General features: G+C 40.5%; 3 protein-coding genes across 8 annotated transcripts in view; 1 reads left to right on the forward strand and 2 right to left on the reverse strand.

Moving 5' to 3' along the window:
• Positions 1-463: 463 nt before the first annotated feature.
• On the reverse strand, positions 464-13,220 carry LOC118399613 (vacuolar protein sorting-associated protein 28 homolog). 2 transcript variants are annotated; one of them, XM_035795844.2, is made up of 10 exons: positions 13,110-13,220; positions 12,509-12,576; positions 12,198-12,226; positions 12,021-12,058; positions 11,836-11,925; positions 3,439-3,544; positions 3,132-3,233; positions 2,439-2,492; positions 2,051-2,142; positions 464-1,811 (listed from the first exon to the last, which is right to left on the reverse strand). In XM_035795844.2, exons 2-10 carry the CDS (start codon positions 12,546-12,548, stop codon positions 1,691-1,693), a joined length of 672 nt encoding a protein of 223 aa, XP_035651737.1. In that variant the 5' UTR covers positions 12,549-12,576; positions 13,110-13,220; the 3' UTR covers positions 464-1,690. The 2 variants fall into 2 exon arrangements, with proteins under 2 accessions (XP_035651737.1, XP_035651736.1); XM_035795843.2 differs by lacking the exon at positions 13,110-13,220 and adding an exon at positions 12,970-12,993.
• Positions 13,221-13,274: 54 nt separating this feature from the next.
• LOC118399612 (aurora kinase A and ninein-interacting protein) lies at positions 13,275-15,694 on the forward strand. 2 transcript variants are annotated; one of them, XM_035795840.2, is made up of 4 exons: positions 13,275-13,422; positions 13,599-13,768; positions 13,964-14,120; positions 14,273-15,694. In XM_035795840.2, exons 2-4 carry the CDS (start codon positions 13,676-13,678, stop codon positions 15,268-15,270), a joined length of 1,248 nt encoding a protein of 415 aa, XP_035651733.1. In that variant the 5' UTR covers positions 13,275-13,422; positions 13,599-13,675; the 3' UTR covers positions 15,271-15,694. The 2 variants fall into 2 exon arrangements, with proteins under 2 accessions (XP_035651733.1, XP_035651735.1); XM_035795842.1 differs by lacking the exon at positions 13,275-13,422 and having other exon boundaries at positions 13,429-13,768.
• LOC118399614 (adenylyl cyclase-associated protein 2-like) overlaps positions 15,559-19,418 on the reverse strand; it is a 45,823-nt gene continuing 41,963 nt past the window's right edge. For all 4 annotated transcript variants that reach the window (XM_035795846.2, XM_035795848.2, XM_035795845.2 and 1 more), the window contains 5 exons: positions 19,112-19,287; positions 18,711-18,834; positions 18,424-18,506; positions 18,005-18,145; positions 15,559-17,835 (listed from right to left, as the gene is read on the reverse strand). In XM_035795846.2, coding sequence (XP_035651739.1) covers positions 17,752-17,835; positions 18,005-18,145; positions 18,424-18,506; positions 18,711-18,834; positions 19,112-19,287 — 608 coding nt within the window. In that variant the 3' untranslated portion in view covers positions 15,559-17,751. The remainder of the gene's footprint in view (positions 17,836-18,004; positions 18,146-18,423; positions 18,507-18,710; positions 18,835-19,111; positions 19,288-19,418) is intronic.

The following is a 19,418-nucleotide window of genomic DNA, read 5'->3' on the forward strand; positions in this document are numbered from 1 at the left end:
CTAAATAGATTTAAATTGTGGAGTAGGGTGGTGTTATTTTTTTGTGAGTGTTGTGTTAGATGGTAGGGTATTTGTTTTGTTTTTTTCAAGCAAAGTATAAGGGAGTTGTACTCCAATCTAGTAGGTGGCATTAATGCAACATTTATTGATGCCAACCATCGTTAAACCTCAACGAAGAAGACGCACCCAAGTTGTTGTGAGGCCAGAGCGCTCGGATCAACCCTTACTCCTCATCCAGTGTGTGCTCTGAACGCTCCGAGTGTGTAACGCTCTGAATTTATAAAACTGACAATCTAACAAAGTTCTGAATTTTTACAAAATACCCAGAGCACACTAAGCACTCTCTGGTACTCCAGTGAATTTACAAACGCACCCAGTGTACCAAGCAAAATGTGCAATGAATGACCTTAGAATTCAGACATACCGGTACATTTCTAAACATGATAACAGGCAGACACCAAAGTTGGAGGTAGATGTTTTTAAATATTATTTCTAAAAAGTGTTACATGCTTTTTTTTAAATTCAAAACGGCATTATTTACAATGGTAATTCTTAATAAATATGCTCTGCCTAATTTTCATTGAGGGCTGAAACACCATTTAGTCAGCATCCCAAAAGGAGGACATTCTATGAATCCACACATCTCCATTGCCCACCTAATGTGGCCAAACCCTCACATCTAAAGAAAAGCTGAATTAAGAATGTTAACTGAAGTATAGTACTATAATATCAAATGTACTCAAATGAGAAACAAAATCATAGATAAACACATTTCATTCACTAGTGTTTCAACATGATCATCAATAAGGGTGCATTACAGGTTGGCCTTAACTATTTTCAGGCCCACCTGTCAATCAACTGTTTCAACTTGAGATAACTGAACATCCATTGCCAGTAATAACCTGTACACAAGTTATTGGAGTGCCTCAGAGTGCAGATGAGGAACAGCAACACTGTATTTCAAATTTAGCAGTTCATTTTCATCTCAAAATGTTATTTCCATCCCTTTATCAAAGTTTTGGCTGACCGAACTTCTTAAACACACCCCAGGTCACTTTTTTACATGTTGTATTTCAAATATCTTGTCTTCATATAAAGTGATTTTTAAAGGGTACAGACTCACACCGGGCCTTGTGTTGGTATGACAACACCAGACGTAAACACAGTCCTATGTACTGTAGATGCTAGAACACAGGCTGATACCACATTGACTCGGTGTCGGTACCCCCTGTAATATAGTGTCATTATTTTACTTTTTTATTTTACTTTAGTTTATTTAGTAAATATTTTCTTAAAACTGCATTGTTGGTTAAGGGCTTGTAAGTAAACATTTTTACGGTAAGGTCTACACCTGGTGTATTCAGCGCGTGTGGCAAATCAAATTTGATTTGATATGAGTAGTCTTAACACAGTGCCCCGTCACTCAAGCTAGAGAACTACAACTCAACTAGGCATCTCACTGAACAGGAGGACCCCACTGGGCCACAGCGCTGGACGCAGCCATGAGTCTAGGTCAGAGTTCAAAGGATAAGACAGACAAGTACTGTACCAGAGATGGAGGAAGAAAGATATTATTCCATTGAATAGTACAGACCAAACAGAGGAGACGACCTCTGAGACGCGTAGCGAGAGAGGAAGGGATAGTACAATGATAGAAGAAAGGTGAGAACAGTCCTGGATGATGGGTAGATTAGGAGGAGTGTAAGAAGCGATTGAAGGCGTTGTAGGCTGACTCCAGGTCAAACAGCATCTGGCGAACCTGGGAGTCATCCAGCTCATCAGAGGCTGACATGCTGCTGAGAGTGGTCAACCTAAAGAGGAAAACATGCAACTCTTTACCTTTGGAATTACTATACTATTTTAGTGTTACACCTACTGTCATTGTTAGACAATAAGGGCCATTTTCCCAGGCACAGATTAAGCCTAGTCATATATTAAAAAGTATGGTCAATGAGGATTATCCATTGAAAGTGCTTCTTAGTCCAAGACTAGGATCAAACCGTGTCTGGGAAACCAGTCCTAAATGTGTGTAATTGAGGTATATCTTTACCAGAGGGTGACTTTGTCCTTGGCCTCATTGTCTGGGGGCATGTTGCTCATTCTGTTCATGGTCTCCATCAGCTCTCTCAGGTCTGGTTGGATCTGATAAAATCAAACCACCCCATCAGTCAATGAAACATAGAAACAATACCGGACCCTAACCACTTTACCCGACAGGTTATATGGCTGTGTTTACACAGGCAGCCCAATTCTGATCTTTTGCCCAATTATTCATCTTCTGACCAATCACATCAGATATTTTGCAAAAAAAATAGCAAAATATCTGAATTGTCCTATGTTGCCTATAAATAGGGCCTCTGAGGCTTTCCAAGCCCAAATTACTTTAGAGGTGATATGTTGATGTTCATTGTCACTTGACCTCAGTCGGATCTATTTACCTCATCCATCGCCCGGATTTCCAGACGTAGCTTGTCCATCACCGTGATAAAGAGCTGGGGATAAGAGAGGAGAAACAAAAACGAAGGACAATAATGTGTAAGCTTAACTGACAATTTCACTGTCTGTCAGAAACCTGAAATGTTACTGCAGAACAATCACACACTTTCAAATGTATGGTCTGGCAAGGTAAAAATCTGTCCTTCTGCCCCTGAGCAAGGCAGTTAACCCACTGTTCCCCGGGCGCCGATGACGTGGATGTCGATTAAGGCAACCCCCCGCACCTCTCTGATTCAGAGGGGGTTAAATGTGGAGGACACAATTCAGTTTAAATCATTCAATTGTACAACTGACTAGGTATCCCCCTTTCCTACCAGTCTGATCTTATGAAAGAGTTTCTATTTGTGTGTTATATCTCTCCTATGCTGTTCCTCTCTGTTCAGCGGCCCTGCTGGATCTTGGCAGGGTTGATGTGGGATGCAATTTGCTGTGGCACTTAAGGGGGCACCAACAGCATTCTGGGATGAGCCAGAACATGCGTAAAATTAAGAAAAAGACAGTGCCAGAACAGTAGGCACTTTATTATTAAACCGATATTGGACCGCAAATGCTTCAATGTTGGCAAAAAATGTTGGTGATCCCAGCGTCTGAAATCACTTAGTGTTTAATGTCATGAGCATAGCGAAGAGACGTACCGATACGATATCAGCAATGCAGCGATTCAGGTTGCCCTTGTCATCCTTGATGGTGATTGGTCGATCCTCCTTGATTCTCTCCATAGCTAGCGGGCAGTCAAGCTGATATACAAGAGAAGGGAGAGGAGAACAATATGAAATACAAACCAATGTACTCATATTCAGATATTGTTCTCAAGTTCGGCAGCCAGCAGATGGCTAAAGCACGTACAAATCTAGGATCAGCCACTTTACGTTACATTGAGTGGATTCCATTAACTGCAAAAGCTGCACTCCACTCAAAGCAGTGTGGCTGATATAAACTCACTCTGTACTTCCTACAGAAGTCGTCGATAGAACCCACGTCAGATCCCTGGACCTGTTTGAAAGCAGCCTTGTACTGCACCAGTAGCCTGGAGCAAGCAGCCGTGTACCTGATGGAAACACACAGTAATGGATCTCATTCTCTAATGTTGAAGCAACCTCATACAGTACTTTCAGAAAGTATTCATACGCCTTGACTTTTTCACATTTTATTGTGTTGCAGCCTGAATTTAAAATATAATTTGTGTCACTGGCCTACACACACACACAATACCCCATAATGTCAAAGTGGAATTGTTTTTAGACATTTGTACAAATTAAAACTGAAAAGCTGAAATGTCGAGTCAATCCCTTTGTTATGGCAAGCCCAAATAAGTTCAGGAGTATAAATATGATCCTCTTAAGGATCCACCCCTTTTTTCAAGTTTCGCCTAAAATGACATACCCAAATATGCCTGGAGCTCAGGACCTGAAGCAAGGATATGCATATTCTTGATAGCATTTCAAAGGAAACACTTTTTGTTTGTGGAAAGTTTGTGAAGATGTGAAATTGATGTAGGACAATATAACATATTAGATCTGGTAAAAGATAACAAAGATTTTTTTTTATTTTTTATCATCATCTTTGAAATGCAAAAGAAAGGCCATAATGTCTTATTCCAGCCCAGACAAAATTTAGATTTTGGCCACTCGATGGCAGCAGTGTATGTGCAAAGTTTTACACTGATTCAATGAACCATTGCATATCTGTTCAAAATGTTGTATCCAGACTGCCCAAATGTGCCTAATTGGTTAATTAATACATTTCCAAGTTCATAATTGTGCACTCTCCTCAAACAATAGCATGGTATTCTTTCACTGTAATAGCTACTGTAAATTGGACATTGCAGTTAGATTAACAATAATTTAATTTAAGCTTTCTGCCCATATCAGATATGTCCATGTCCTGGGATTTTTTGTTTGTTACTTACAACCTCATGCTAATCACATTAGCCTACCTTAGCTCAACTGTCTCACGGGGAGACAACAACGATCTCGTAGAGGTTAACAAGTCACAAAAAAGTTTCATGGACTCACTGTGTGCAATAATACTGCAAAAATCACTGAAGCTGGAGACTCATATCTCCCTCACTAACTTTAAGCAACAGCTGTCAGAGCAGCTCACAGATCACTACACCTGTACATAGCCCATCCAACTACCTCATCCCCATACTGTTATTTATTTTATTAATTTAGCTCCTTTGCACCCCAGTATCTCTACTTGCACATTCATCTTCTGCACATCTATCACTCTGGTGTTTAATTGCTATATTGTAATTATTTTGCCACTATGGCCTATTTATTGCCTTACCTCCCCTATCCTACCTCATTTGCACACACTGTATATATACTTTTTCTATTGTATGTTTGTTTATTCTCTGTGTAATACTGTGTTGTTGTTTGTGATGCACTGCTTTGCTTTATCTTGGCCAGGTCACAGTTGTAAATGAGAACTTGTTCTCAACGAGCTTACCTGGTGAAATAATGTTTTTATTTGTATTTATTTTTTATTATACGTGATTATTATACGGGATTTTTGAATGATTACCTAATGTCTGTACCCCACACATACAATTAATTATCTGTTAGGTCCCTCAGTTGAGCAGTGCATTTGAAGCACTGATTCAACCACAAAAATCAGGGAGGTTTTCCCAATTTCTTGCAAAGTGAGATAAAACAAATATTTAAAAAAGCAGACATTGAATATTCATTATACTTTGGATGTTGTATTAATTCACTCAGTCACTAAAAAGACACAGGCGTGCTTCCTAACTCATTTGCTGGAGAGGAAGGAAATCACTCTGGGATTTCACCATGAGGCCAATGGTGACTTTAAAAAATGTACAGTTTAATGGCTGTGATGGGAGAAAACTGAGGATGGGTCAACAACATTCTAGTTATACCGCAACACTAACCTAAATGACAGAGTGAAAAGAAGGAAGCCTGTACAGAATAAAAATATTACAAAACATACATCCCGTTTGCAATAAGGCAGTAAAGTAAAACTGCTTAAATGTGGAAAATAAATCTACTTCATGTCCTGAATAGAAAGTGTTATGTTTGGGGCAAATCCAACACATGACTGAGAATCAACTCTTCATATTGTCAAGCATGGTGATGGCTGCATCATGATATGGGTATGTTTATCATTGGCAAGGACTAGGGAGATTTTTAAGATAAAAATAAACAGAATAAATCTAATTAAAGGCAGAATCCTTGAGGAAACCCTGTATCAGTCTGCTTTACAACAGACACTGGGACACAAATTCACCTTTCAGCAGGACAATAACCTAAAACACAAGGCCAGGTAGCCTAGTGGTTAGAGAGCGTTAGACTAGTAACCGCAAGTTTGCAAGTTCAAATCCCCGAGCTGACAAGGTACAAATCTGTCATTCTGCCCCTGAACAGAACCCACTGTTCCTAGTCAGTCATTGAAAATAAGAATTTGTTATTAAACTGACTTGCCTTGTTAAATAAGGTTAAAAAGTACCTTTTTTTTCAACAGTTTAAAAAACAAACACATTTTTTACAAAAAGGATAGATTTGGAGTTACATAAACTTGGATAATTCTGACCAAAACCAGAGAGATTACTGCTTCCAAGATATTATTTTCCCAAGCTATACAGAGGGTGCTGTAGCAAACAAACAGCAGAGACCTGAGGACACCATTCCAACCTGGAACTGAGCCAGATTCAATTAGCACTAAGGTGTGAAGTAAAAGGCCTTTGGCCCAACAAGTATCGGAAGTCTTTGAAGCGTTCTCTCAAGCCCCCTCCTGCTGTTCAAAGACCATTCCCTGGCATTTTCTACAAGAAATCTGCCTCCAGAAATAAAAGCTTCTCCCAAGTGGGTGACACCTACTCCCATTGCCTGCTGTACTGCTGCATGGATTCCACCTGGTGATATGTTCACTGTCTGTCCTGGCCTATCTCCCCCTGTCTGCTACAAGTACCTCCTCCACCACACTCCCCCCTCTCTGTTCACTGTCTGCCCTGGCCTGTCTCCCCCTGTCTGCTACAGGTACAGTGGGGCAAAAAAATATTTAGTCAGCCACAAATTGTGCAAGTTCTCCCACTTAAAAAGACGAGAGAGGCCTGTAATTTTCATCATAGGTACACTTCAACTATGACAGACAAAATGAGAAAAAAAAAATCTAGAAAATCACATTGTAGGATTTTTTATGAATGTATTTGCAAATTATGGTGGGAAATAAGTATTTGGTCAATAACAAAAGTTTCTCAATACTTTGTTATTTACCCTTTGTTGGCAATGACAGAGGTCAAACGTTTTCTGTAAGTCTTCACAAGGTTTTCACACACTGTTGCTGGTATTTTGGCCCATTCCTCCATGCAAATTCTCCTCTAGAGCAGTGATGTTTTGGGGCTGTTGCTGGGCAACACGGACTTTCAACTCCCTCCAAAGATTTTCTATGGGGTTGAGATCTGGAGACTGACTAGGCCACTCCAGGACCTTGAAATTATTCTTACAAAGCCACTCCTTTGTTGCCCGAGCGTTGTGTTTTGGATCATTGTCATGCTGAAAGACCCAGCCACGTTTCACCTTCAATGACCTTGCTGATGGAAGGAGGTTTTCACTCAAAATCTCACGATACATGGCCCCATTCATTCTTTCCTTTACACGGATCAGTCGTCCTGGTCCCTTTGCAGGAAAAACAGCCCCAAAGCATGATGTTTCCACCCCATGCTTCACAGTAGGTATGGTGTTCTTTGGATGCAACTCAGCATTCTTTGTCCTCCAAACACAACGAGTTGAGTTTTTACCAAAAAGTTATATTTTGGTTTCATCTGACCATATGACATTCTCCCAATCTTCTTCTGGATCATCCAAATGCTCTCTAGCAAACTTCAGATGGGCCTGGACATGTACTGGCTTAAGCAGGGGGACACGTCTGGCACTGCAGGATTTGAGTCCCTGGCTGCATAGTGTGTTACTGATGGTAGGCTTCGTTACTTTGGTCCCAGCTCTCTGCAGGTCATTCACCATGTCCCCCCGTGTGGTTCTGGGATTTTTGCTCATTGTCTTGTGATCATTTTGACCCCACGGGGTGAGATCTTGCGTGGAGCCCCAGGTCGAGGGAGATTATCAGTGGTCTTGTATGTCTTCCATTTCCTAATAATTGCTCCCACAGTTGATTTCTTCAAACCAGGCTGCTTACCTATTGCAGATTCAGTCTTCCCAGTCTGATGCAGGTCTACAATTTTGTTTCTGGTGTCCTTTGACAGCTCTTTGGTCTTGGCCATAGTGGAGTTTGGAGTGTGACTGTTTGAGGTTGTGGACAGGTGTTTTTATATTGATAACAAGTTCAAACAGGTGCCATTAATACAGGTAACGAGTGGAGGACAGAGGAGCCTCTTAAAGAAGAAGTTACAGGTCTGTGAGAGCCATAAATCTTGCTTGTTTGTAGGTGACCAAATACTTATTTTCCACCATAATTTGCAAATAAATTCATTAAAAAATCCTACAATGTGATTTTCTGGATTTTTTTAATCATTTTGTCTTTACATTTAAGTCATTTAGCAGACGCTCTTATCCAGAGCGACTTACAAATTGGTGCATTCACCTTATGACATATGTCATAGTTGAAGTGTACCTATGATGAAAATTACAGGCCGCTCTCATCTTTTTAAGTGGGAGAACTTGCACAATTGGTGGCTGATTAAATACTTTTTTGCCCCACTGTACCTCCACCACACTCACCTCTCTCTGTTCACTGTCTGCCCTGGCCTGTCTCCCCCTGTCTGCTACAAGTACCTCCTCCACCACACTCACCCCTCTCTCCCGAGCTTTCGCTTGCCTCCAGCACACACGCACTGTTGGGTCGAGTGACTCTGAACTTACAATGGCTAGCCCCAAGTCGTTATATATATATTTTTTTTCTTGTGCATTTTGCCTCATGACTCCTTTATACTTTGTTGACTACAAACTTTCTTTACCCAACCGTGGGACAGGCTATTTGTTCCCACACTCGGGACTTTGACTCTCTATTGGTGACGCAGACTTTTGGCCTCCCATCCTATTCTAACCACCTTTCACCGGCTTTGTATTCATGTTACCTGATGAAATTGCTGTACAATATGATCTTGTTGCCACCTGATGCACATTCAGATGTCATAAATCAGCACTGCAGAGCTCTCCCTGTAGTATAATGTGCTTTGATTGTATTACTGTTGATGATATCTGGAAAATATCTGGAAATGTGCATGTACACCCTGGCCCATCATCTACCGTTGCTAGCCCCAATCCTGACTTGTGCTCTGATATCTGCTTCACTGATTTCTGCTCTCGTGAAAGCCAAGGTTTTCTACACGTTAACACTAGAAGCGTATTACCTAAAATGGATCAATTGAAGGTGTGGGTTCACAGCTCCAATCCAGACGTGTTGGTCATTACTGAGACGTGGTTAAGAACGAGTGTTTAGACTACTAATGTTAACCTTTCTCAGCAAGACAGATCTTCCAGAGTTGGAGGAGTGGCAATCTTTACCAATGATCACCCTCAGTGCTCGGTTGTCCCCACCAAGTCTGTCCCCAAACAATTTGCTGGTTTTAAGCATTATATCCATTCATATGCAGAGAATACAGTCTTATACTCAGCTGGCCCCTGCCTGGATATTGTGTTAAATGCTCTACAACAATGCTTTCTAAGTGTCCAACAAGCTTTCTCTGCCGTTAACCTTGTTCTGAACACCTCCAAAACAAAGGTCATATCACGGGGCTTCAAAGTGGCGCAGGGGTCTAAGACACTACACTACAGACAACCTGGTTCGAATCCAGACTATATCACAATCGGCCAGGATTGGGAGTCCCAATTGGCCCAGCGTCGTCTGAGTTTGGCCGGTGTAGGCCGTCATTGTAAATAAGAATTTGTTCTTAACATTAAGCATTGAATGAGGCTGGTTTGTCCAGGGCTACAACAAAAATGTGTACTGTTTGGGGTACTCAAGGACCAGGGTTGGGAAACACTGTCATAAACTGTAAAATAAAGGTGTGTGTGTGAGTGTACTAAAAATCTTGACCAAATATTTTTTTATTTTATTTAACTAGGCATGTGAGTTAAGAACAAATTCTTATTTACAATGACGGCCTTCCAAAAGGCATCCTGCGGGGACGGGGGCCTGGGATTAAAAGAATAAATAAAATATAAATATAGGACAAAACACACATCACAACGAGAGACAACACAACACTACATAAAGAGAGACCTAAGACAACAACATAGCAAGGCAGCAACACATGACAACACCAGCATGGTAGCAACACAAACATGGTACAAACATTATTGGGCACAGTCAGCAGCCCAAACCAAACCAAATTTATTTATATAGCCCTTCGTACATCAGCTGATATCTCAAAGTGCTGTACAGAAACCCAGCCTAAAACCCCAAACAGCAAACAATGCAGGTGTAAAAGCAGCCACAACTGTCAGTAAGAGTGTCCATGATTGAGTCTTTGAATGAAGAGATTGAGATAAAACAGTCCAGTTTGAGTGTTTGTTGCAGCTTGTTCCAGTCGCTAGCTGCAGCGAGCTGAAAAGAGGAGAGACCCAGGGATGTGTATGCTTTGGGGACCTTTAACAGAATGTGACTGGCAGAACGGGTGTTGTATGTGGAGGATTAGGGCTGCAGTAGATATCTCAGATAGGAGGGGAGTGAGGACTAAGAGGGTTTTATAAATAAGCATCAACCAGTGGGTCTTGTGACGGGTATATAGAGATGACCAGTTTACAGAGGAGTATAGAGTGCAGTGATGTGTCCTATAAGGAGCATTGGTGGAAAATCTGATGGCCAAAGGGTAAAGAACATTTAGCCGCTCGAGAGCACCCTTACCTGCCGATCTATAAATTACGTCTCTGTAATCTAGCATGGGTAGGATGGTCATCTGAATCAGGCTTAGTTTGGCAGCTGAGGTGAAAGAGGAACAATTATGATGGTGGATACTAAGTCTAGATTTAACTTTAGTCTGCAGCTTTGATATGTGCTGAGAGAAGGACAGTGTAGCATCTAGTACTACATACTACCAAATACTTGTATGAGGTGACTACCTCAAGCTCTAAACCATCAGAGGTAGTATCACACATGTGGGGAGAGCGGCATTCTTCTTACCAACCCACATGTATATTTTTTAAATATATTTTATAAACCTTTATTTAACTAGGCAAGTCCTCTTGATACTCCCCATCCCGGATTTGGGAGCATAATCATCGACTGACACTAATTAGCATAACGCAACGGACATAAATATCACTAGAAAATATTCCTATTCATGAAAATCACAAGTGAAATATATTGAGACACAGCTTAGCCTTTTGTTAATCACCCTGTCATCTCAGATTTTCAAAATATGCTTTACAGCCAAAGCAAGACAAGCATTTGTGTAAGTTTATCGATAACCTAGCATAGCATTATGTCCAGCTAGCAGCAGGTAACTTGGTCACGAAAATCAGAAAAGCAATCAAATTAAATCGTTTCCCTTTGATGAGCTTCGGATGTTTTCACTCACGAGACTCCCAGTGAGATAGCCAATGTTCCTTTTTTCAAAAAATATTATTTTTGTAGGCGAAATAGCTCTGTTTGTTCTTCACGTTTGGCTGATAAATCGACCGGTCACGACAACGCCGAAAAATATTCCAAATTAGCTCCATAATATCGACAGAAACATGGCAAACATTGTTTATAATCAATCCTCAAGGTGTTTTTCAAATATCTATTCGATAATATATCCACCGGGACAATTGGTTTTTTAGTAGGACCGAATGGGAAAAATGGCTACCTCTGTATTTTACGCAAGAATCACTCAGAGCCATCAGGTGACCACTTACACAATGTAGCTGCTTACGGGTATTCTTCAACATAAATGCGTAAAACTACGTCACAATGCTTGAGACACCTTGGGGAATACGTAGAAAAAGTAATCTGGTTGATAGCCCATTCACTGCTCAATAGGGATGCATTGGAACACAGAGCTTTCAAAACATGAGTCACTTCCGGATTGGATTTTTCTCAGGCTTTCGCCTGCTATATCAGTTCTGTTATACTCGCAGACAATATTTTTACAGTTTTGGAAACTTTAGAGCGTTTTCTATCCTAAGCTGTCAATTATATGCATATTCTAGCATCTTGTCCTGACAAAATATCCCGTTTACTTTGGGAACGTTATTTTTCCAAAAATGAAAATACTGCCCCCTAGTCACAACAGGATTAGTTGACAAATTGAATCAGGTGTGCTTGTCCAGGGTTACAATAAGAAAATGTGGGGATCCTTGAGGACCAGGGTTGGGAAACACTGGTCTATGACAGACGTGCACACACACACACACAACCAGTCAGAGTATATTAACTCACTCATTAGGAGTCACACAGTCTTTGATGTAAGCTTTCTCCAGGGCCTGAAGGGTCTTCACCACAGCAAACAGCTCTGCCATGTTGTCAAACCTTGATAAATACAAGCACAACGCTCAATGTTAACATCTCACCTACATGGTTTGTGAATAGCGTTTATCATGAATTTACAGTCAATGTTCACTTACTTCTCTCTCTCTCTGGCATTCTTGTACAATTTTACTTCCTAAAAACAAACTGCATTATTTCTTATTTTTGATTTTTTTTAAACCTGGTAATAATGCAGAAAACTCAAAGCCAGAGGTCCACCAAATATGCCATAAATATGCCATTAAATTATGCAAACCCTACAAAACCCCACTTACCTCATACAATTCAGGTTTATTGACAGGAGCTATAATGAAGAGAAGTATAAAGGCATAACAGAGATGCTTTAAGACCACATCTCTTTGATGATCACGTCTATAAGAGGTCTCTAAAAAAGCCTGGGTCTTCTTACTTTCTTGTATTCTTCTTATTTCTATTTCTCGTGTGTTTTTTGTTCTACCTAGTGCTTCATTGATATTGATTGCTGCATTGTTGGGTTGGAGCTTGCAAGAAAGGAATTTCACTGTACTTGAGCACGTGACATGAAAACTTAACTTGAGTACATTTGTGACTGTCAGGTAAAACTTACCTCCTCCCATACCTCCTGCGACAGGTATTCCGTGAAACATGGTGACTGCTGCCGTTTCACAACTTTATCTATTAAAAGTAATACATGTTACAGATGCCTTTCAAATACTTTAGCTATAACATCAAAGTTAATTAATTGACTGTAAACTGTGGCTGTAGCGATCTGTCACGTTAGTTAGCTACCAAAGAGTATTTTCTCTTAGCTAGCAAAGAGAAAATACAAGCAGGAAGTCCTCAACTGGCAAGCAAGCACGAAATGTAGCTTATCTAGCTAGCTACACTTTGATGAATTCACCACTCGTTTAGCTAATTACAAAGGTTGGTAAGGGAGATTATTTGATAAATAGATGTCAACAACAATATTCAAAGATGATGACATTAGCTACTGTAGATATTTTATGAAAAATAAGCTAGTTAGCTAGCTAGCATTTCCTTTGTGATTTATCTAACCAAAACAATCACCCATTTGGCACAATATATTGGCTGGATAAGTTAGGCCACTTCACAATACACTACTATTACGTAAATTGAAATAATATACACATGTTATTCGACCAATACTTCAATAATACATCAAAATGTTCTGGAAATATTTAACTCACCCCCTTAGCAAACTGAAGTGACGTCAGTGTAAACACACCCCTCGCGGAACCAAAGGACCCACAGACGTCGCAAAACATAAGGTGCCCTTCTGTGCCTCACTTAAAATAAGAAAAATTCTAAATAAGTGTTAAAATACAAAAAATACTATTTAGAAATGTGTTACCACATGAGGAAATGTATATTTGAATTATATTTCCTACTGATACTTTTATAAAGTGAGTGGAGTTTCATGTGCAATATCTGGCAAGTAGAAGCCCAATTATTTTCTGGCGCGCGAGACTCAAAAAAGACACAACATAGCTTTGCTACAAGGTAAGACTGAAAATCGAATTAGATAGGTTGTATTTTAGCTCAAATATGAAAAAGCTCTCACCCAGTACCGCTACAAAATATATATGATATACTAACTAAAGCAGGTTTATGTTTTGACAAATGGCGTGGTTGAAGCTCAGCTTGTTTCATGACAGTAATTGTTTTGTTATTCAAAGCAACCGGGGGGATTTCAATGCAAATCGAAGGAGGCTAATTTCCAAACGTATCATTCACAAGCCTGTCCTACATTACCATGAAAACCACCAAAGCGCCATCTCAGGCTTCAACACAGGAGGAGTGTGGGGTTTGGCTGGACACTGTAGACCTCAAAGAAAAGGCTAAACAGGTACTGTGCTTTGGAAAATGTCTGACTCATTGGTTCTGACCCAGCTGAGGTTGTTGTCATGAAAACCAGATAGTCCACTACTATGATTATTTATCATAATATACTATATGTTTTCCTTGCTCTGAACTTGTGGAGACATTGACGGAGTACATTCCCTAATTGTCATTTTTAAAAACTGTTAATTTCTCATTCCAGAGAAGGCCATTGCGACCCATCTCAAAACAACTGAATCCTCTGGCTCGGTCTGGAGGTTACAGCTTAGCAGTGGCGCTGAATTTTACACAAACAAAAATCCAGATTCCTGTAAACAAACAGAGCTCTATATCCTCATTCTTTACCCCACAGCGCAAAGGTAAGCTCAGGTGCAGAGGAAATGCTGCTTCGGGATTAAGCTGTACTTCAACAAATGTAATCATGTCAGCAATTGTTATTTACAGTAATTAGTGTGTTAGTGTAATATCCCAATAATGTTTTAGAGGCTCCCCATGTCACTCTTTCTTACAGTGGCCCAAAAGGCACCTGCGTCTCTAGAGCCAGGTACACCTTCCACCTCCACCAGATGTTTCTCAACTTCACTCAGGCGTGTTAACATTGGGAGCGGAACCAAACGGAAACATGCAGCGCGTTTAGAGTCAGGGGCACAGAGTACAAGAGCTCAACCCACCACCCTACAGATGAGCCCGGAGGGAGAGAATGCTGCAGGCTGTGAGTGGGACAGGCAGAGCTTCAGGGAAAGAGCATATTGGGAGGTTTCCCATATGCCCCATCTTAAAATGGATCGTCAGTCTGAGGAGATGGAGGAACCAGACAAAAAGAGAAGTCTCTCTGTGAATTCCTCTCCCCCAGTAGAGACTGATACTCATGAGGAGGAGTGCAGTCAGGACCAATGGAGTGCCTGTAGCATCCCACAGTATAGTGAAGATCTAAGTGAGCCAGATTCTGAGGGGCAGTGTGTTCTGACACACCAGGAACTCTTTGTTGGAGTAAGACCAGGCAGTGCTTTCCCGGAGAGCCTGCAGAGTGAGGGTGGATTCAGGGCTTGGCTGGGTGCACAGGATAGGACATCCACCCAGAAAAGGGCTGTCCCTTCTCATTTGATATCACAGCAGGTAGAGGGGAAAGAGAACGACTTACCACGATCAATGTCTTCGCCATCCCCAAACAAGATGTCTCCTCCTCTCAGCCCTGTTTCCACTCACAGATGGACAAAACCACATCTTCCATCACCACAGATACATGTTCTAGAACAGTCCATGAAACGTGTTCTAGAACAACCATTGAGAGAGTGTGAGGGAGACACTCTTGCCATGCTGTTCACACAGGACTCTGAGGGCTTCAGGGTGATTGCACACCGTGCTCTGGTATCAAGAAGCCCAATAAAGGACCAGACTAATGTATTAGCTAGTGGTAGAGACAGTATATTTGCTGCTGATAAAACCCTGCTAGGAGAGGAGTTGCTCTTCACCCAAGACTCTCAGGGAAACAAGGTTATCAAACACTGACAATGTATGTATAATGGTGAAAACTAATGAAAGAAATTCTGAACATTTTAGATGTTTTGTGTGTTGTAAATTGTATTGCAGGTTAAGGTTTCTAATGACGTATGTAATCACTTGTTTGAAAACCACCTATGATCTTTACTTGAACACTTACAGTACCTGGATTGAAAATGTAGTTGATGTATCCAGTTTCTGAACATTTCTCTTTTCTAACTTTATGGCACTGAATAAAATGTAACACAAATAAGATATTCTCAAGTCCAAATGAATGTCAAGACATCACACAAGCACTAAAGTTTAGATTTTATTTTGAAAAACGATACATTTATGTACACTAAATTCACTGCTGTGTTTGAATAAAGACATGTGAAAAGCACTAACAGTATTAACCCCATATAAATGCTGATGCATGTGTCCCAATACAAAATGCATTAAAGAAATGAAGATGCTTAATTTAAGGTTACAGTGGTGTATTCAGACTAACAGGTATGTATATTGACAATAGTTCAGTAGACATTGAACATTATGAAAAACATTTCTCTATCTTGATTTGTATCTAAGCATATTAAGGCTTATGCAGTGCTGGTGACAGCAATCTATTGGTGGTGATGCTACAACCATATATTTGGGTTAGGAAAATTAACAAGATAACTAGTTTAAGATATCTTGCTTATCAAATGCAAGTAAGGTCTCACTATTATCTTTCACTTTGTCAATTAAGTCTGCTGTAAATGCAATATAGACTATATATATATTTTTTAAACATGTTAAAAAAAAACACTCCCATCCTAATTCAGTGCTACCCCAGCTAGCACAAAGTTCTGACAACCATTTGTTGTTTAAAGCTTGGCTTTAAACACTTGGAGTGTTGTTGCCCTACGGTTATTTTGCATACAACCTTCTCACAACATTCTAGGAATGGAGCAGGATACCCAGCTAACACATTTTTTGAGAGTTATATGTTTCTGTAGTGGGAAATGTAGTACTTTCAGCTCCATCCTGGTGGCGTAGTGGAATAATTCCATGGATAAAGAAGAGAAGATAATAGTTTTGAATTTCACTGACGCCATACCACAATAAAAAATACAATTGTATGATTAATGCCTAAGCAAATACATTTGAATTTGTTCTGTGTTTGGAGTTCAAAACAGTTCAACTAAGCTAGCAGTGTTATTAGAAGTCTTACTGAAACATGTTCTCAGAACGTTATTTAATTACCTTGAAATTACATTACCATTCTCAGAACATTAATAAAACCTTTCCAGGAAAACTTTCAGGGAACCATAGTAAAATGTTCTCAGAACCTCACTGCAACCTAAAAATGTAAGTTCCCAGAACAGGCAACATTTTTACTTCCGTTCACAGAATGTTTTAAAAAAATCAGTTCTACTGGTCAGGAAACTTATGGCTTCCTTCCCAGAAATATGGAATCAAAAACATACGCTCCCACAACTTCCAAGGAACCAAATGTGCTAGCTGGGAGAACACTACCACGCAGTATAAACATGATACAACTGTTAACTGAACAGCTAGATGTGAATATTTTAGTATTGTAGAGTATTAAAGCAAACCAAAACAGTGTATGCTTCAACATCTTGTGGAACATACTCTACAACTCCCTCTCAACTGACCATATAGTTTCAAACTGGCCATTCAATTTTATCCGTGGAACATTCTCTTCATCCTACATATCATACAAATCAAAAGTCAACTCGACCTCATTCTTCAATACTTTCTGCCTCTCAAATCAAGTCACAACAAAGCATAAAACAACAACATTACAATGCCCCAAGTAGTATGGAATCTGAAGGTTCTCTCCAATCAAAAGACACATCTATAATATATCCTAATACAAGGTTTGCCTTATCAGGGTAGCTCTTTCAGCTGTTAACTTGTAAAGAAGTAATTATGTTGTACACATAGCCTTCTTGCATAAACACCTTTTATGTTATGGCACACACAAGTAAGTTAAGATGCCAGATACTTGTTTGAGAGTCTTTACCTTATTTTGCATAAACAGATTTAACAGATAAACATAAAGGCTACACTTCCTCACTATTCCTCATTTTAATGCAACTTTATTTGCCAAACACAGAAGTTCTACACAAAGAAACCTGACAAAAATACTGCATGTTTAAATAGTAAGCTTAGCATAACTCTGTGGATAGTACAGTAGTTTTGTGAAGGAGAGTGCTCTGCAACAAATAAGCTGAACAAACAGTTCAAGGACAATCTACCATTTCAAAGTGCAGAGGAAACAATATAATGTCATCTTAATGCATACAATCAGGCGTACAGTCAACTGACCTACAGCACTACTAGCCAGTCAGTTACACTGTCTGGTTTGTGTGGTACAGGATCCCTTTTATTACTTGTGATAGCCAGCCTATAAGGGTTTGTGAAACCTCTGACGGAGAGGGAAAATAGATGAGGAATAAATGAGGGTGATAAGAGATCATCTCGATGAGGAGGAAGTATCAGCAATCAGCCAGCGACCTCTGTGGGTTCTGTCACCAGTTTGGACCCGTCCCAAACAGTCTTGAACTGCTCAGGAACTGGGAACTCCCTCTGTTAAACAGACAATGTTAAAAACAAAACCACACTCAGACACACTCTCACTAAGTCTCATCCTTACACTCTCTCTCACAGACAGACTCACAGACAGACAGGCAGACAGGCAGGCAGACAGGCACGTTGGAAATGCAAGCCCTCAACACACACTTTAACACACACTCACATAGTCGTCATCCTGTGGTACCAGGATGTTCATCTCGGAGCTCTTGGCGCTGACGATCTCACAGTCCAGAGCGTCCTTACTCAGGTAGACTTGGCATCCCTCTGTCTTGTTGATGGAGATGGTAGGAACTCTACCCATCACCTGGACAAAAGTGGGGCAGATAATTCCATCTTATCACTAGTCTAGGGACAGTCATTTTTCCTGTCTGCGTAACCTGAAAAGTACAAAAAAAACTCATGGCCCTAACTCAGGGGCACCTAACTCATGGCCCAACATAACATATAAAACTAAATGTGCCAGTACTATACATCTATGATAGAGTTATTGCAGGTACATTGAAGCTGAACTTCAGATGCCGAGAGGAAAGAGAACACATACTGTATGTTATCTGCTTGAACATGTATGAAATTTGAGCTGACCTGTAACTGAATGTCCTTTGAGTTGATTATTTCCACAATGCCAACGATGTTGTCAAACACCAGACCAAGCTTCTTACAGTTATCTGTCAAAGGTGAACGTCATAGCAAAGCATGAAATACGTGAGTGAGAGAGATACAGGAACGATGCTGTCAAAGATGATAAAGAAATTGTCCACTGTGTATGGCCACTCCTTTGTAAATGACGTCGAAGTATAAATGATCAAACCTTAATAACAGAAATACAGTATGATCAACTCAGAAGTAATACAACAGATGACTGAACTCACCCACAATGATGGAGTTGATCTTTCCCTCTATATGTAGAGTAGAGTTGCTGCAGCAGAAGACATAGGCCACCTGTCTCAGCTCTGTCTCCTTGATAACCAGGTCATGAGCCTGGTCAAAGTACTCCTGTGGGGAGAAACAACAAACAAGACCTGTGACCGTCTGACCCCTCTCCGGTTTGACCCTTCACCTTTGGATGACCTCATTGGGTTCAGCACCAGACATCACAATCGCCTCCGAAGGTGTACTGTCACACTAACAGTAGTCTTGGTCATTGAATATGTGAGAAGCACCAAAATGTTCCTGACTCACTAGACACTCTTTAAGATCCTCCATGTCCTCCATTTTGATAATAGCAAAACTTAGAAGCCTGGCAGGCGAGGTAAGACACTAGGTAACGTACCACCCTCCATTTCTTCCCCTCCAGCTCCAGCAGTGGGGGTCGTTTCTGGGGAGGCTCTAGGTTGGAGGAGCCGCCGGGGTTCCGGCTCTTGGATGGGGAGGCGTGATTCTCCCCTCCCTGGGAGCGAAGGGAGCGATTCTTATGGGTCATCTGGTCCTTTGAGACGTGCTTTAATGCTAGTGAACAGAGAGAGGATACTTCATTGTAATAAGTTATTGTTTTAGTACAAAAATTTATTTAAGAAATGAACTATCAAAAAATCTCAATTTGAGAAACTTTGACCCTAACACAGCATAGAAATATAATG

This window comes from Oncorhynchus keta, chromosome 20 (assembly GCF_023373465.1).
Source record: "Oncorhynchus keta strain PuntledgeMale-10-30-2019 chromosome 20, Oket_V2, whole genome shotgun sequence".
Lineage (NCBI taxonomy): Eukaryota > Metazoa > Chordata > Actinopteri > Salmoniformes > Salmonidae > Oncorhynchus > Oncorhynchus keta.

Coding starts and splice junctions, on each gene's coding strand:
- LOC118399613 (XM_035795844.2), bottom strand. CDS start 12,548: ATGTTTCACGGAATACCTGTCGCAGGAGGTATGGGAGGAG. Junction 11,926..12,020: donor AATGCCAGAGAGAGAGAGAA/GTAAGTGAACAT, acceptor GTATTTATCAAG/GTTTGACAACATGGCAGAGC. Junction 3,545..11,835: donor GACTGTGTGACTCCTAATGA/GTGAGTTAATAT, acceptor TGTTTCCATCAG/GTACACGGCTGCTTGCTCCA.
- LOC118399612 (XM_035795840.2), top strand. CDS start 13,676: ATGAAAACCACCAAAGCGCCATCTCAGGCTTCAACACAGGAGGAGTGT. Junction 13,769..13,963: donor TCAAAGAAAAGGCTAAACAG/GTACTGTGCTTT, acceptor TTCTCATTCCAG/AGAAGGCCATTGCGACCCAT. Junction 14,121..14,272: donor CTTTACCCCACAGCGCAAAG/GTAAGCTCAGGT, acceptor TCTTTCTTACAG/TGGCCCAAAAGGCACCTGCG.